The sequence below is a fragment of the Ptychodera flava genome, assembly GCF_041260155.1.
Source record: "Ptychodera flava strain L36383 chromosome 23 unlocalized genomic scaffold, AS_Pfla_20210202 Scaffold_23__1_contigs__length_28996876_pilon, whole genome shotgun sequence".
Classification (NCBI taxonomy): domain Eukaryota; kingdom Metazoa; phylum Hemichordata; class Enteropneusta; family Ptychoderidae; genus Ptychodera; species Ptychodera flava.
Genome location: NW_027248277.1, coordinates 17,415,399 through 17,431,623, shown reverse-complemented (window position 1 = coordinate 17,431,623; position 16,225 = coordinate 17,415,399). Strand labels below are relative to the sequence as shown.

The following is a 16,225-nucleotide window of genomic DNA, read 5'->3' as shown; positions in this document are numbered from 1 at the left end:
TTTGCTCACACTATTGTTGAGTAACTGAAAAACATTTTACATATTTTTGCATCTGGTATATCGATTAAGTCATCATGTATTTATAAATACTTTATAAAAATATGCAGATCACATTCTCAGGTTGTCAGGAACAATTGTAAGCACATTATACAAAGGTTGCCTTCTTGACATATCAAAATCCACGATATTCAACAACTTTTCAGAAGTAGACCCTAAGAGTAAAGTTGTTACAGAAACGAAAATACTGAAAAATGGCACAAATTAAAATTGTAGTGGAGTTTATACGAATATGGCCTTCTATTTCCTGCCACACGTCTCACAACGATGTATTTTATTGCTGATCAAACATTAAGATTCAATGTTAGCTTGTAAAGCTGAAGCACTTAGTAGGCAAACAAATAAAACTTTACAATATTTTACAACAATCTGCAAAATACACATTGTCACCTTTCCCTATTTTACTAGTCAAGGGGCAACTTTGCCATTCGGAATGTTAGATGATACAAATTCTGAAAAGATTAAATACAATGTATTAGATTGCTATAGCTGTGATTCTGCCAGTACACCTTTTTCAGTTAAACTTTCGTCCAATGCTTCTTCCATCACTTTTTTAACACCCCTGAGTCCCTCGATGACTTTGGTTGCCCGTAGAAAATAGTCCTGTATTCGTTCAGGGGTCCATCCTTCAGGAGCGATTTCTTTCAAGTCTCGTAAATTGTTCAATTTGACAGCTAATTTGACTAATTTCGCTTCGCGACTTATGTGTGGTGCATGTTCTATTTGTAGTCATTTGCGCTCCATCTGGGGAAAGACTTGTCATCTGTGACCTCTGCCACGACTTGTCTTACATCTTTACTGAAATGTTATTAGATTTCTTCAAGATGTGTATATGAGAGATAAACGTCCTTGTAATGGGGTGTAAAATAAATAAAGAGTCAAGAGGCTAGGTGAGGTTATTTAATAGTCATTTATTTTATCACAGTCGCTCTGTGATTTATTTACTCCGATCAGTCTCAGCATCAACAAAAGGAGAGGAACTAATAGAGAAAACTGAAAAAACTCAATAACAAGCTTATTTATAGTAGTGTCTGGACCGCCTATGGTCTCTGCGGGAATTTCCAACGTGTTCGCTGTACAACGCTAAAGAATTACTCTCCGCGTGCCAACCTAATGTCAGAAACATAATAAAGTTTTGATAATCTTTCATTCTTCCTAGTAGTACTCCCTTCTCTCGTATAAATCATTTGTCTGACTGATTTTTGGGAGTGCTGTCTAACTTTGTTGCCGGTGAAACAACGTGTCTGCATTTATTTATTTATTTCACTTTATTTCGGACTAAATCAGTCCATATAATTCTTATTTCACGTGTAGGAAAAATTTTCTTAGAGCATTACAAAAATATGTTTCTTGTGTTGGTAGAGAAAGACAAAATCAAAGGTACAGGGAATCGATCCACAATTTACAAATATCAGAGATGAAATAAAGACGATCATGTACCAGCCTAACGATCATTCATATTTTCACTTCTCGATAAGCGAGTCATACGGACTTACTTTAAATTTTAGATCGCCAGCCTAAAGGGCCCGACTAGGCCCAACTAGGCCTTGGTTTTTCACTTTGCCGTTCATCTTGTTTTAAATTTTCGCTGAGATATCAGCCGTGTATACTGGTCCAGGTCATTCTGACTCAGGCGTACACAGCTGTTTAGGGAGCCGTCATAATTTACGGCCTGGGGATCGGAGGAAATACACTAGAAACTCCGAAATTTTGAGTCACCCCAGCCACCCATGATGAATATGGGTAACCCCCTGTCTAACACAGAAATGTTGGCTTACCTGCGCCCAGGTAACAAAATCTTGACATAAAAGCTCACCCAATAACAATTATATCCGATGTTATGTATCCCGAAAAAAGTACGAAAAAAGAAACTTTAATTTTCTCTACAGAAGTGTACAGCTTTGTCCTTAAGGTGGCGTTGCAGTTATATAAGGGGCCGTCGATAATAGAAGCTGACGCACAAGAAACGTAATTCCTTCGTTTTACTAGAAACCCCCTCCCTCCCCCCTCAAAATGAAAGTTCTTATGTGAAATCAATTTCGTATTATGATGCCGTGTCTGACAAACCCACACGCACCTCTCCGATCCGCACGCCCATGAACTTAAATACCGGAAGGGCACGTGTATTTCGCACGTATGAAAATGTTTCACGTACATGTTTCACATTGAAAAACCATATAAATTTTTATTTCACCTTCATGTCTTTTCGTTGTCTTTTCTGTCTCCGTATTGTATGGTCATTCTGTTCTCGATGAACGGGAAGGTAGTTCTGCGTTCTCGCTGCAAAGTTGCACTTCGAAAACAATAGAAAATCCTTATGCGATTTTGACGCACACGAAACGAAATGAGCTTTTACCCCTCCCCCCTAAACGAAAGAATTATGTTTGTCGTGCGTCAGCTTTTATTATCGACGGCCCCTAAGGCACTGTTTTCGAACAAATGTTTCTTATCAAAGGTGGCATGCAAATTTCTTAGTAAAGGTAGCGAGAGTTTACTTGATGGGGTACATATTTGGGGTAGAAAACGTCAACTTTGGAATTAATGATAAAATTGATTTTGATCCAAACCTTGATACTACATGAAATTTAATACCTCATATGAAACGACTATTTGTAGAAAAACCGAAAATTCTGTTTATTTTTGTATTATCTATCTCATTCTAAAACAGTAGGGGTTGGAAGAACATGAACAAAATTGAAATTACTCGAATTCAAAATGTAAGACCTTTAATGCCAAACAAAATTGTCGTTTTGTTACAGTGTGTCATGTAGGTCATTCTCTCCAATGACCATAGTCTAGAACGTTCTCAGAAGGTCAGGTTTACTACAAGTGAAGATACTTTTAGAACCGTTATTAGCATATCAATGGAAAGTCTGTAAATTTCTTCTTTGCAAAGATTTTCACCAGACTTTTTTCGGATTTCACGTCATATTCTTTTCAAGCCCTTCACGCTAGATTTTTCTCTGTGAACACTGCACGGTTCAGACCTCATCAAGCCTGCAGCCAGAGAAGCATTCACTCCTTACTCATCAGAGTCTGTCTGGACTCAACTCCTTGGGGACTGTATTTCAGGAGTTTTGTGTCGTCAGCTAAGCTAACTACTGCAATCTCTGTACTGTTTTGTAATTTTTACTTAATCCCATAGACTTAGTTATTAATTTTAATAAATTTATTTCACAGAAAATTGCAGACTTCGTCGCCTTTTTTCTGTCGTAACAATAGCATTTAAATAACATAACGTAGTACTATTATAAAATTGTGCCCAGCCAAAGTGGGGTTAAAATTTATTGAAATGTTGAAAACAGGAGAAAAAGGTAAAGCCAGGAAATCTGCTGATTTGCATAAAGTTACGCTTCTTTCAAATCAAACTTATGATCGCTCGTCATGCGAAAAGATGTACAGATGTACGGATACGCCTTTCATTTGCACTTATACCTTTCGTATTGTCAATCATAGTGGTCTGGAATGTATGGGAGGTTTGTCTCGTTTCCTTTAAAAACTTCATTTTTCATTGATACTAGTGCAATATTGCCCTTTAACATTGATAATTATTACAGATCTGTGTTTCTTTCTCATTTTCACCAAGGTTGGCCGAATCGAGGGCTGCGATTTGTTTTAGGTTTTAGTCACTTGGCATCTGCAAAGCTAAAAACTCCTGCTTCCTGCGAAGTATTCCCCGAATCTTTGGATTGAAAACCTATAAAGATAAAAGAAATTATAAGAATCTTGAAGATGTATCACATTTAAAGAACTTACGAACTTAAGATTGTACAGTGAAAGTATACAGCTTGCTATTATAGATCCTCTTGTTGACTTTAACATACCGGCTAGAATAAAAATTTAGGAAGCGACATATAATATTTAAAAGATCCCGCAGTTTCATAATTGATCGGCGAAGACTTATCAAATGTAAATGAAAATGTGACGTTTCCTGACGATACTTCAATCATATTCGACCTGATTCCTATCATTGGCAATACTCAAACGACAAATTCATGTTCAGATAACTCACCCTCCCTCTAGCAACTTATATTTTAAATCAACTGCTTTCTGTATTCCACAACGGAATTTGAAAGCCTAGCAATTAATCTGTGAAATAATTTCACAATCCACTTTACAACAGTATATGATGAATCGAAGGTAAGATTATGTGACATTCAAAAAGTTGTTAAAAAAAGGAAATAATTCCTATTTGTGAAGTGGCGCACATTTAACTTATAAACTGACAAGAAAACAGAGTAAACATGTTGCTTTTGTGTATATCAACATTTTCAAGTAGTGGCAAGTAGTGGCACACATTACAGTAACTTACCCGAGATAATCAAAGTCAATGGTGGAATGCACTTTTTGTTCAAACCCCAAAGTACGCAATAAAATGAGCAGCCTAAGAAATAAAACCAAAGAAAATCAGAATAAATGAAATGTGTAAAATAAATGAAATACGTCACACAAATGGTAAATGACATATATTATCTGTGATATTGTTTTCACGACGTTATCAATGTTGAAATAAGACAACGATCGCAACCTCTGTAAAACAAAATTAAATTATAGGTACAACCCTGCTGAAAGCCCAATGAAGCCCAAATGCCTGTGGAGATCAAGTATTGGTCAAACAAATTCAATTTGAACATATGGTCAGTTTAACAAAGTAAACAGTCCACAATGTTGTCCATAAATACGCAAATATCAATCTTTACTCACTGCAGTAAACTGTAGTAATGCTTGATATTAAGATAGTGATATAAAGACCTTGTTCTTTCCAAGTAACCGTATGATACGACAATATTTACCAGCAACCCTTACACAATCATTCTGGAACACTTTTAAACTGGAGCGCTAGACCGTATATGTATAGTATTGTTGCTGTTTATTTAGTGACTGTGTGTTTTTAGTACCCATATTTTCTAAGCAATATTAACAAGAAACCAGAAATACCTTCCTTAAGTTTGCATGTATGTATGTATGTATGTATGTACTTACGTACGTACGTATGTATGTATGTTTGTATGTTTGTATGTATGTATGTATGTATGTATGTATGTATGTATGTATGTATGTATGTATGTATGTATGTATGTATGTATGTATGTATGTATGTATGTATGTATGTATGTATGTATGTATGTATGTATGTATGTATGTATGTATGTATGTATGTATGTATGTATGTATGTATGTATGTATGTATGTATGTATGTATGTATGTATGTATGTATGTATGTATGTATGTATGTATGTATGTATGTATGTATGTATGTATGTATGTAAGTTTGTATGTATATAGGGCCCGTCAACTATCGAAAAAAAAAACGTTTAACCCCCGTCTAACATCAGTCAGCAATGAAGTAAGCTTGCATATGAACTTGTTCCGTGGTGTGATCTAAAGGACAGAGGGGTTATGGCCAGTTTAAAGGCCTGTGTTGGCACCAGATTGTCTCATCAGAAATTTACCAAGCAGATTACACTTTCAATGGAAACAAAAGGTTATCACACCTCCATAATCCTCTTACAGACAAGAACAAAGGCGATCCCAGGGATTGCGAACAGTGCCTTTAACTTTTCAATATCCAGATGCATTGTTTTGGAATGAAATTTGATCTGAAAGACCAAAGGTTACCGATATCTGGCACTAGTCTCATCATGACGTGACATTGGCATTGCTGGTACTTAAGTATCACACTATTGATATACAAGAAGACTACGCGTCTATAAGCTTACATAAATTATGAAAAGAAGTGCAAAATTGCCACCGAAATATTGTACTGAAGCACTGCCCACCTACCAAGGCAAATTTATTGACAACGACGTATAGCTTTTCCACGTCCTCGTCGGTGACATCTTTGTTGACTCCAGACAGTGTATACCAATCGCTAAGGTACGTTTTCAACCATTTGAGTTGAAATTCCTTCTGTGGGTACTTGTCGAAGTCCATCACGTGAACTCCTGGAAAGAAACAGCCAAATGATATTAAAGCCAATGCTATATGTACCACGGACCATAATGTTTTCGGTGTGTACATTTTTACCAACGAGAATGAATCTCTATTGGTAAATGTAAGCGTTTCTGTCATATAATAATATAAGATTGAAATGACATATTGAAATATGGGGTAGAGCAAGTATAGCTCACGCACCATATCATAACATCAGAGCAAATTTGCTTGATGTTGTGTGAAGTTTGATAAACACAAAATTCGTCGGTGAATAGCTATGCGACTGTAGGATTACATCGACAAATGAAATATACTGCAAGAAAAATCTCTTAAAAATTTTGCCTCCTGTAAGAACAGGCTGATAATTGTTAAAAAGGAGGGTTTAAAGGTGTTCATGATATGTGGTCAAGGAATGGAACGTAAATCTAAGAACGTCTTTGCATTATCAAGGAATACTGAATGAATGAAGGTAAATAAAAACCAATTTTAATCTTACCAATAAACTCACAGAAATGGCTAGCAATGTCATAACCTTGGTAGTTGAAAAGCGCTAATTCAAAATCGATGAACCCAATATCTTCTGCAATAGAAATATTTTTAGTAAGTACAATTGTGTGATTTGCTGGTATTCAGCGTAACTTTCGTAAGATGTTTCCTTTCGTAGTTTTAAGTGCTTTATATAATTCAATGGTATCTTTTAGTCTCCTACTAATTAGATTTCTTATTTTCTCTTGTTTTGATAATTTTGAATTTTGGAGTGGTTGAAATCTTTTTATGATTTTAAATTTGTGATATTCATCTGAATAATGTCACGTCAAACGTGTCTATTAATTAGAAAAGCAAAAATACGATGCCAAAGGTGATTTCTACGGGCCGAGCTCTTGATTATCATACAAACAAACATGGAAGTACGGCAGACACTAGATTAGATGAGAAATGCACCTTGGGGACAGCTATTAAAACTCTCAAATATTTATGATTCTTTCCTGGTCTACTGCTTGTTGGGACTCATTTCAAAGCTCCCAGAGTAAGAAAAATCTTGTCATAGTTTTTCAAATTTTATTTTTTCATATATAGTTTACAAAGAGATAGCGGCTATTTTGACTTTCAAAGAGCGCTTAATGTTAGGTAATTTGTTTCTCTTGAGAAAAACTTAGCTAGGTGACCCCTGATTTTTATTCTTGATTTGGTAAGAGAATGGATGAAAGTTTCATTTAGGAAAGTTCGAAGAATGGTTTAGGGCGTTTCACAAATGGCTTGCTAATCTGTTATTTCTTAACTGTTGACTGAGTAACTTTTTTAAAGGGGAAGTTCACCAAGGATGATTTTTACATTATGTGCTAGTTTTGTGGTCGCTTACCCCGGAAAACCTATTTTCGCCATTTATAACTCGCGCGATTTTTTACAAAAACCGATAAAAATAGTACAGGATATTTATTGCCCATGTAATTTGAATCATGGGAAATAGCTCCAGGCTTGGAACTTGCATCACCTGATATGGAAGGGACATCTTCCCATGGGTATTGCATTGTCCACTCGCCCACGCGCAAACAAGACTGTGCGTATTTACATAACTTTTGTTTATACTGAGGATCCTTGCATAAACGATAAATCACTTATAATAAACTGTACACTGTCAGATTCTGTGTTGCTGTTTACTACTGTGTTGCTGTGAATGGACAATGCGGGGCCATACCCGTGAACTTGGTGAACTTCCCCTTTAACTGTCGACCACTTTATTGTTTTAAACCACACCATAGACATTTGAGGACATGGGAATACTGGCTGAAAAATTATATAGCATCTTCGTACCTCAAGAATAAACAGTACTCTTTTTGAATGAATGAATGGATGGATCGATGAATGACAGAATGACTGGACAGAATGACTGACTGACTGAATGGATGGATGGATGGATGGACTAACGAAATGTATTACTAATATTAGACATTCGAATAGGTTCATACAAATCGATAATTATTTCACTTACCACTTTGTTCGTCGTACACTATATTTCCAGATGATAAATCATTATGACAGAACACAATTGGTGAATTCAATGGAACCAACTTTGTCTCCAACTCTTCAATCTCCTTTCCAAGTTGGTCATAGCTCGGAATATTTTCTTGAAACCTGTGTGTGAAGGGATGATATACAGGCAGGGGATAGCAAAAATGCACTTGTGGGGGATTTTTACAGAAATTAACACGCGAAAGTACACAAACTGGGATCGACGACAGAGGAATGAAGGATATTCACCGACATATGTTTAAGGAGGAACGCTAACTATAAAGTTAAGTCGCAAATTCCAAGATATAACTCATCATTTATGATTTATCATCATTTATCATTCGCGGGTTTATAAATTTTCTCTATCAGATTTTGTCCGCTTGTTTGCCTCTTTCTGTTCTGTTTCATCATTCTCTCCTATCACTTGGGTCTTCTCTGCAAGTTTTTCTCTTCCTCTCTCAGACTGCTGATATTTTTATCTTCTGTTGAAATATCTGTCATTCCTAATTCTCCGAAATAGAAGTCTATGGAATTACCGAAGGATACCTTGAATAGTACATGTCATGGATTATACCTTCTGTTCACCTCTTCATTTTCAAACTCCCTTGGAATCATCTGATAGTATTTTTTCATAGATGGGAATAATCCAGCATTTAAAATCTGCTTACCATCTTCCGGTTTAAGTGTGTGCAGTTTTGCCATTTTATTGGCAATTAACCTGGAAATACACCAAGACTTCATATAAATACCTTCATGCATTCATCGTTGGTCTGTTCGTCACAAGGCTTCAATCACTGTTGACTTTCATTCTGCATCCAAGATTTGCCTATTGTGACCTTCAGACCGCTCAATTGCAAAACTAGCGTAATAGGCTTACCAAATTAACATGATGCATTTGCTCATCCAATAAAATTTACTCTTCTGATATATTTGCTAATGTACAATTTCTTCAAATATCAGCACATGAGTGTCTAACAAGTGTTCATTTTGAACTAAGCAATGTCTCAATTGCTACAGCTTTTTTCAAATAAAAGCTAATCTAGAACTGTATGGGATTCTGCTTTGACAGAGAATGCCAATTCAAATCTCAAAAATGCACTTAAAAATCATGTGACACTTATACTGTTGATTAGAGATATGTTGATTGTCGTGATAGTTAAACTGTTGAGTTATTGTCACTATCTATTTAAATTGTTTGATTTTGTAATCATAGGTTGCTTTGCAAAGTGAAAAGAGCAAAACATTGAGCATTGTTAAAGTACCCACCCAATGATACCAATTTGAAAACACTGATGCAAAAGATTTTCGAATACTCACGGATATACTTTCTCTGACTTGACCATGTGTGAATCTATTGTCTCACCAGGCATAAACTGATAACAAAGTCCATTATTGAAACAACAGTAAAGTTCAGGACCACACTTGGCTTTGAATAAGACCTGAAAGGTTTCTATTTCTTTTACTCTGTCCACCATCAATTTTGATTTGTTTCCGTAAACGCGAATTAAAACCATGTCACGTGTGTTTTCAGGCAAATAACAACCGAACAATTTATTCGTAGTGCCAGCCGTAAACACCTGAAATGTAAAATAAAAAATTGATATCGTATTAGATGATGGTTCTTGATTCAAAATTTGACAGTCACACCAGGATAATATACCTGCATGCGAATGTGTATCATACATGTTGGACGATTACGCCAAGCGTGGCTGGCCTGATAATTTTTTTGTTTTTCAAGGTTTATTGACATATCATGATATAAAGGTATCGACATCTTGATTGGGGTTGTCATTGTCTTGTTCCCTGAAATAATCCCAGCACGTTTTGTTCCCTGAATAATCTCAGCACAATAAATATTTTGGGTCTATGACGTAACTATTACAGCATGGTTGCTAAACTTAAGTCAATTACAAAGAGAAACATCGACAGTATTACCTTGTGAATAACATTGCTTATCAAAAATTAATCTATGCTGCCTTCATAAGTTGGCGTCGATTGTCAAGTCGTTTACACCAACGATGAAGGCTTCTGCTGTTCAGGTATGTAGGAAAACCGTGGCAAGGATAAGGCTACGCTCACAAATAACGGTGAAGGGAGGATTAGAGGAATCGCGATTGAAATCTCTTTTTTTTCAGGTCCCCTAAATGCCCTAAAATTTTCGAGTCCCTCCGTCTAAATGATCAATTTTTCAAATCCCCCAATTATGATACAGCATATTTATAAGGGATGTATGCACACAAAGAAAATATAAATATGTTATGGGAAGTTCTGCTCGAAAATGTTCAACACTACCTGTGCAAACATGAACATTGCGTGTTTCAGCATGCTTTAGGGAGACAGCAAGAAACTGTATCTGACAAATATTCATACAGATATTGAAACAATATCAACAGTTGCAGCTTATGCCCTGATATTAGGCCTACTTGTTTATTTTTATACAAAATTCATACATTTTTTTATTTTTCGAAATTTTCGAATCCCCCTGAAATCCTCCAGCCCCCTCACTCTTTTTGTGAAAGCAGAATAATGAGGAATTGACATAAAGCTAAGGGAAAGCCTTGGCGTATTGATCGTTAAGATAACTGGACTCCAAAACCGACTGGACCCTAGTCAACTAGACCTCAGGTCAACTCCACCTTAAACCCCGAACAAGTGTACCTCCTATTAAAAGTTTATCTCTTCGAATCATTTTTGATTAGTAGCCACTTGTGTTGAGGGTCATTCTGTTTCTTCCTTATGATATATGTACGGACCACGGGTCACCTGTTGTCAAGCTACAGTCACACAAGAGCTTCCATAGTTTTAGTAATTTAATTTGATTTTACATGTAATTTTTCTCAGAACTCCGTCCTGACACTGTGTATGACAGTGAAGCCCGTTCATACCTTTTATACGAGACCATGAACTGCTTGATGAATTCCTATGGTTCAGGCGTGATAGACCCCGGAGAAATAGAGGTGGAGGTGTGGCTATTTGAGTAAATTTCTCTCTCGGAGCCAAACGAATGTCACACTATGAATCCAACTGTGAACTATAATATACAATGACTATGTTGTTTCTGTTGCAGGAGATCTCGAGAACAACCCAAGCGATTTTTCTCTTTTGCTACAGCCTGTATGAAAGAGACAAAGTCGCGTATACCTTGTACTATAAGCCTTGTGACGAGCAAGCTCAGAGGCCGATATTTTCAATACCTTTTTTGAATCTGTTTTTACAAATGATGTCATTAATACCAATCCTGAATTAGAAACCCAATATATGATCCATAGCTTAGGTTCATTTTTCTGTGTCAGAGGTTAAGTTAGAACTTTAAGTCCTGAATAAACATAAAGCAATGGATGACGATAATTTGCCAGCGATAGTTTAAAAATGTGCTGATTCACTTTTCCATTCCATTAACGTTCATATATAATCGGTCTATCCATGAGCGGGGTTTCACGAAAGCTGAATAAATCTTTGCTTGTACCTAGTACCTATACACAAAAAGGGTACCAAAACAAACGTAAGAAATTATCGCCAAGTGTCCCTCTTATTTCAAAATGTGTGAGAAAATGATACCAAGGCTAGTATATAACCATGTAAAGAGTGTTTCATCTGAACAACAACATGGTTTTTCGTCGGGGCGATAATTTGATCTATCTGTCTTGCTTAATGAAGCTCGTATTGCTGTTAATGAGGCAAAACAGTTGGATGTCAAATATACAGATTTTTCTAAGGCATTTGACAAAGTATATCATAAATATTTAGTTCACACACTTAGTAAGTATGGAATACAAGACGCCCTCCTTGACTGGTTTGTAAGCTAACTAACTGATAGATCGAAGGTAGTTAATGTTAAAGGGTGTAGATCAGACCCTTGTTCAGGGAAGTCAGGGGTTCCACCCAGGTGTCACAAATAGGATCACTGTGTTTCATTCATTATTTAAATGACCAATTTGGCAATTTTAAGTGTGGCTCATTAGGCTTTGCAGACGATCTGAAGCTGTTTAAAGGCATGTCTGGCGATCCCTGGGATTGCCATTGTTCTGGTCTGAAAGAGGATTATTGGGATGTGATAGCCTTTTATTTTCCAATGAAATTATAATCTTGTTGGTAAATTTTCTGATGAGACAATCTGGCGCCAACGAATGCCCTTAAGATAATAGATAGTGTGAATGACTGTTCAATGTTACAGAAGGATATCACTTGTCCACGTGATGTGAAAAATGGAAAATGCGTCTTAATTATGCTAAGTTTGTAGTACTCAGCCTTTCTTTGAAAAGATTGCCTATTGAAAGGCCTTATAACTTTGATGCACTCAATTTGGAGACAGATTATAGTGATAGCATAGTCCCTCTGAGCATGGAGGTAGGGACTGTAGTTATAGTGATCTAAGGGTGACACTAGACACCAAGTTAACTTTTTCAATGATGTTGTTTCTATTATCACTGATGATTGAAAGCTACTTGGCATGCTAAAAAAACGGGAAAAGATTGTTAATGTGTTGCAAAAAGTTGGGACGCTATTACTGTACCAAAGGGGTGCCTTTTGGCCATAGTGGCTTGTGGATGCATTGCTCATAGTTTACACAACGTTCATCAGAACCACGTGGATAGAGGGACTGTGTCAGAACTAAACTTTAATTGCCTCAGTTGTTTGAAACAGTATTGACAAAGTGTACGCTGACAAGCAAGAAGCTGTACGGCGTAACTTTGTTAAATATTTTGTTATTTTGTAAAAGTAACATTTGATGATTATTTATAGGATGATCTGTGTGTTATACTTATTTTGCCAATGCTGTCTAAAAGGCACACCTATTTATACACAAATCAATTAATTTGAGAGGTCTCACGAATTTTTGATATGTACATGTATTTAATCTTGATCACCTTTACGATGAAAGTCAAAGAGTTCCCAGGGGTCGGTTTTTGATTTGCGTTCATTACGTCCCAGAATGTCACTGCAAGTAGTAAATCGTAACCTCCAAAATAAACGTTTTGAGTGAAATCGATCAGGGCCCGGGGCTTTGGCAAAATATTTTAGGGGTCAGTTGGCTAACGTACGGGGTCAAGTTGACCTGGGTCCAGTTTACTGTTGACTAGTTAAATATCAATCGCGTTTGTGTCAAGCCCAGAGTCATCACTCGGGTCAGTATGCTGTGGCGATGACTCTGACCACCGTAATTTGAATGGCCAGTATTAGCATGGAGCTACAAAAGGTAGCTCTATTGTATTAGCTTGTGAACACAATAAGTATACATATGAAGTTCATTCATATTCTGTACAAAGGAGCTCAATGCTGAATAAAAATATAATTGTGTACAATAACAATACAATGTACTCATATAATGGTTGTAATTCTAGATGTGTCAATTGCAAACAAAATATTGTGGACAAAAATACTGAATTAAATCAGCAAGTTTACACAGTGCGGAGATAGATTTAACACACTGCGGAGACAAATATAAGACAGCGCGGAGATTTCTACACAGCGCGGACTAGCTGCAATAATTTTAGCCTTGGTTGTTGGTGGGGATTGGGCTTCTGTCGTGTCGGCTCGCGCCTTGCCCCAACCAACGAGCGCAAGACAGAAGGCCAATCCCACCAACAACCAATGCTTCGTCGTGCGGCTCGCGCCCTTGCCCCAACCAAGAGGCAAGTGCGAGCCGCACGACAGAAGCCCAATGCCCACCAACAACCAAGGCTACAATTATTGCAGCTAAGCGCGGACACAAATTTAACACAGCGCGGAGCTTTTTACACCGCGCGGAGATGAATTTAACACAGCGCGGACATAAATTTAACTCAGCGCGGAGAATTGTCGTTTTCGTCCACGGTAGTTACATCTAGTAAATTAATAATGCCTCTGCCGAAGTAGAGTCGCGTCACGCGATATCGATTTGAAGTTGGGCTTTTCGTGCCTACTTGAAACAGGAAACGCAGCAAAATTAAAATTTAGTCACCTTGAATTGTATATTCTTGGCCATCCATTCAGGTCTGAGTGTCTTCATTAACTCCAGCGCCCCTGGTTCGGGATTGTTTTCATCCACAGTAATATTAATGCGTTTAACTCCAGCTTCAGACAGTGCCATGATTAACTACTAACCCAATCTCAAATCTATCACAGATGAAATCCCAAATTTAACTTTTTTATGCAATTGCATAAATTTGCATTAAGTTGGTCACCTCCTGTGCTTTATGCAGTGCATAAAGGTGTGTAAACAGGATGTCAGTGGTGGTGCCTGTATGCATCTTTTATGCACTCGTATAAAAGGGTTTAATGGCTCATTAATATTATGCACCTTTATACAATCCAATAAAAGATGCATAATTTTGCATGATTGTAAGACAACAATGAGGATGACAACTTACAGTCTCTACAAATTGGAAAGGACTAGGTTTTAAAGAATAGCTGGATGTATAGAGAGAAACATCTAGTCACTTCCCTGGGGTCACTTTGTAAAATATGTGAAAGAGGCTCCCCACCTAACTATCCAAATGTTTTTGTGTCAAGATTGTGTTTGATTTGTTTCGAATATGTGATCCTTCATTCTTATCCGATTGTTTGTGTTAATAAAAATGTTGTTTCGCTTCGGATATTTGTAGGGAAGTTTGGATTAGTGTGAACGGTAATGTTTTACTTGTGTGGGAAAGCTTATGGCGATGAATGCAGCACGTATAACGCCCGTGTCTGACTCAAATAAGACTAGAAGAAGCCTACAAACATGTGACAAACATGTGACGGCAGTCAGGGATTGGTCGTTGCAAAGGTGGCCTTGTAAACGTTATGCAAATATAGAACGTATAGTATTTTCGGTGTTTTTTTAATTCTCTTTGCGAGCTAGTGGCCGATTCTTTTCGTACATGTCCGCTGAGACTGTCCGTTACAAAACAAACCAATCCAAAGAATATCAAATGGTTCGACTTGAATGCGCTTAACTTGAATGGAAAGCCATGAAAACGGATAAGTTGTCTTTCAAAGTATAATGGCAATAGACTACTTTCAGTTCGTTACACTTCTGTCCCTATTCGCCACTCCTTCATGTAATGTCTCTAGTTGTAACAGTAGAATGCACTCAGGGACAGATATTCGGACTTTCAAATTTTACTCTGCAATTGTTGGCAGATCGATCCACTGCGTGTGTCACTCATTTTGAAGACTGTGGAGTACATGAAGATTTCACCGTCCAGTTTTGTTTTTGAAAATCGAAACGTCAATTTTGTCACATAAATGTATATTTTATTGAGCCTTTTCTAGTGAAACGTACGAGATTTGAAATAAATATGCAGATACACGAAATAAAAAGAAACGACAATAAAAACGCTAAAGAAACCCCGCCAAACCCAGAATTGTATCTTGAGTGCACCGTTGCAGTACGTAGATTCAAATATGAAATTTTATCCACAAAACTGATGGTACGTATTTCATCTTAAGTCTTTGTCGTTCTTCCTAAATTGCACCAATTCACGTTGACATTTTTCTGTCTTCATTCTTTTGTTTTTAAATTACAAAATGTTGAATGCATGGCACCCTCTGCCTCTGCGCATGATCTCTCCGATCACGTGACCATAGATTGTCTACTGGTGATCTCTCGGAGGCACCAGAATACTCTGCAGCATCCACGAATAGGGTTTGAGAACTTGTTCTTCCTACTCCGTTAGATAACCGACTCTTGCAAAGGTTGGGCCATTATTGGCTGAATTGGACAATCTTAAAATTTCTCGCAGCGTTGCTTCTACAATTTTCGGACGGATATCTATTTTCATTTGTGCTCCAATTCTCCAACCTTTCATGCAACATACTAACAGCCTAAGAAAATAAGAAGACAAATATTTGTAAGCCGTCATTTCAAAACATTATGCGAGATCTTTGCATTGATTCGCGTTATGCAATGGCACTTTACCGCGTACACTAAAGAAGCAGTGCGCGATTCGCGTCTACGATCGTGCGATCAGAATGCGGAAAACCCGACAATCGCGTTACACCGCGCTTTTTAAATCCTTCATCACTGTTCAAATATTAAAGCCACGAATTCTTTGCCAGCTCTGATCGGATATTTGATGTTACAGCCAGCCTATGGACCGTCAGCAATAGCTCTGCACGACAGGGCTGTGTGTTACGGGCGTTATACGTGCTGCATTCATCGCCATAAGCTTTCCCCACACAAGTAAAACATTACCGTTCACACTAATCCAAACTTCCCTACAAATATCCGAAGCGAAACAAACATTTTTATTAACACAA

General features: G+C 37.2%; 1 protein-coding gene and 1 long non-coding RNA gene across 2 annotated transcripts; both read right to left on the bottom strand.

Annotated features, from left to right (window-relative positions):
* Positions 1-2,766: 2,766 nt before the first annotated feature.
* Positions 2,767-4,420, bottom strand: LOC139123522 (uncharacterized). Its single transcript, XR_011549707.1, has 2 exons — positions 4,370-4,420; positions 2,767-3,754 (listed from the first exon to the last, which is right to left on the bottom strand). It is a non-coding gene; the product is annotated as an uncharacterized lncRNA (long non-coding RNA).
* Positions 4,421-6,267: 1,847 nt separating this feature from the next.
* LOC139123791 (ethanolamine kinase 1-like) lies at positions 6,268-14,111 on the bottom strand. The gene is made up of 6 exons (XM_070689944.1): positions 13,944-14,111; positions 9,320-9,579; positions 8,577-8,720; positions 7,983-8,125; positions 6,489-6,572; positions 6,268-6,275 (listed from the first exon to the last, which is right to left on the bottom strand). The coding sequence occupies exons 1-6, from the start codon at positions 14,070-14,072 to the stop codon at positions 6,268-6,270; spliced, it is 768 nt and encodes a 255-aa protein (XP_070546045.1). The 5' UTR covers positions 14,073-14,111.
* Positions 14,112-16,225: the final 2,114 nt, after the last annotated feature.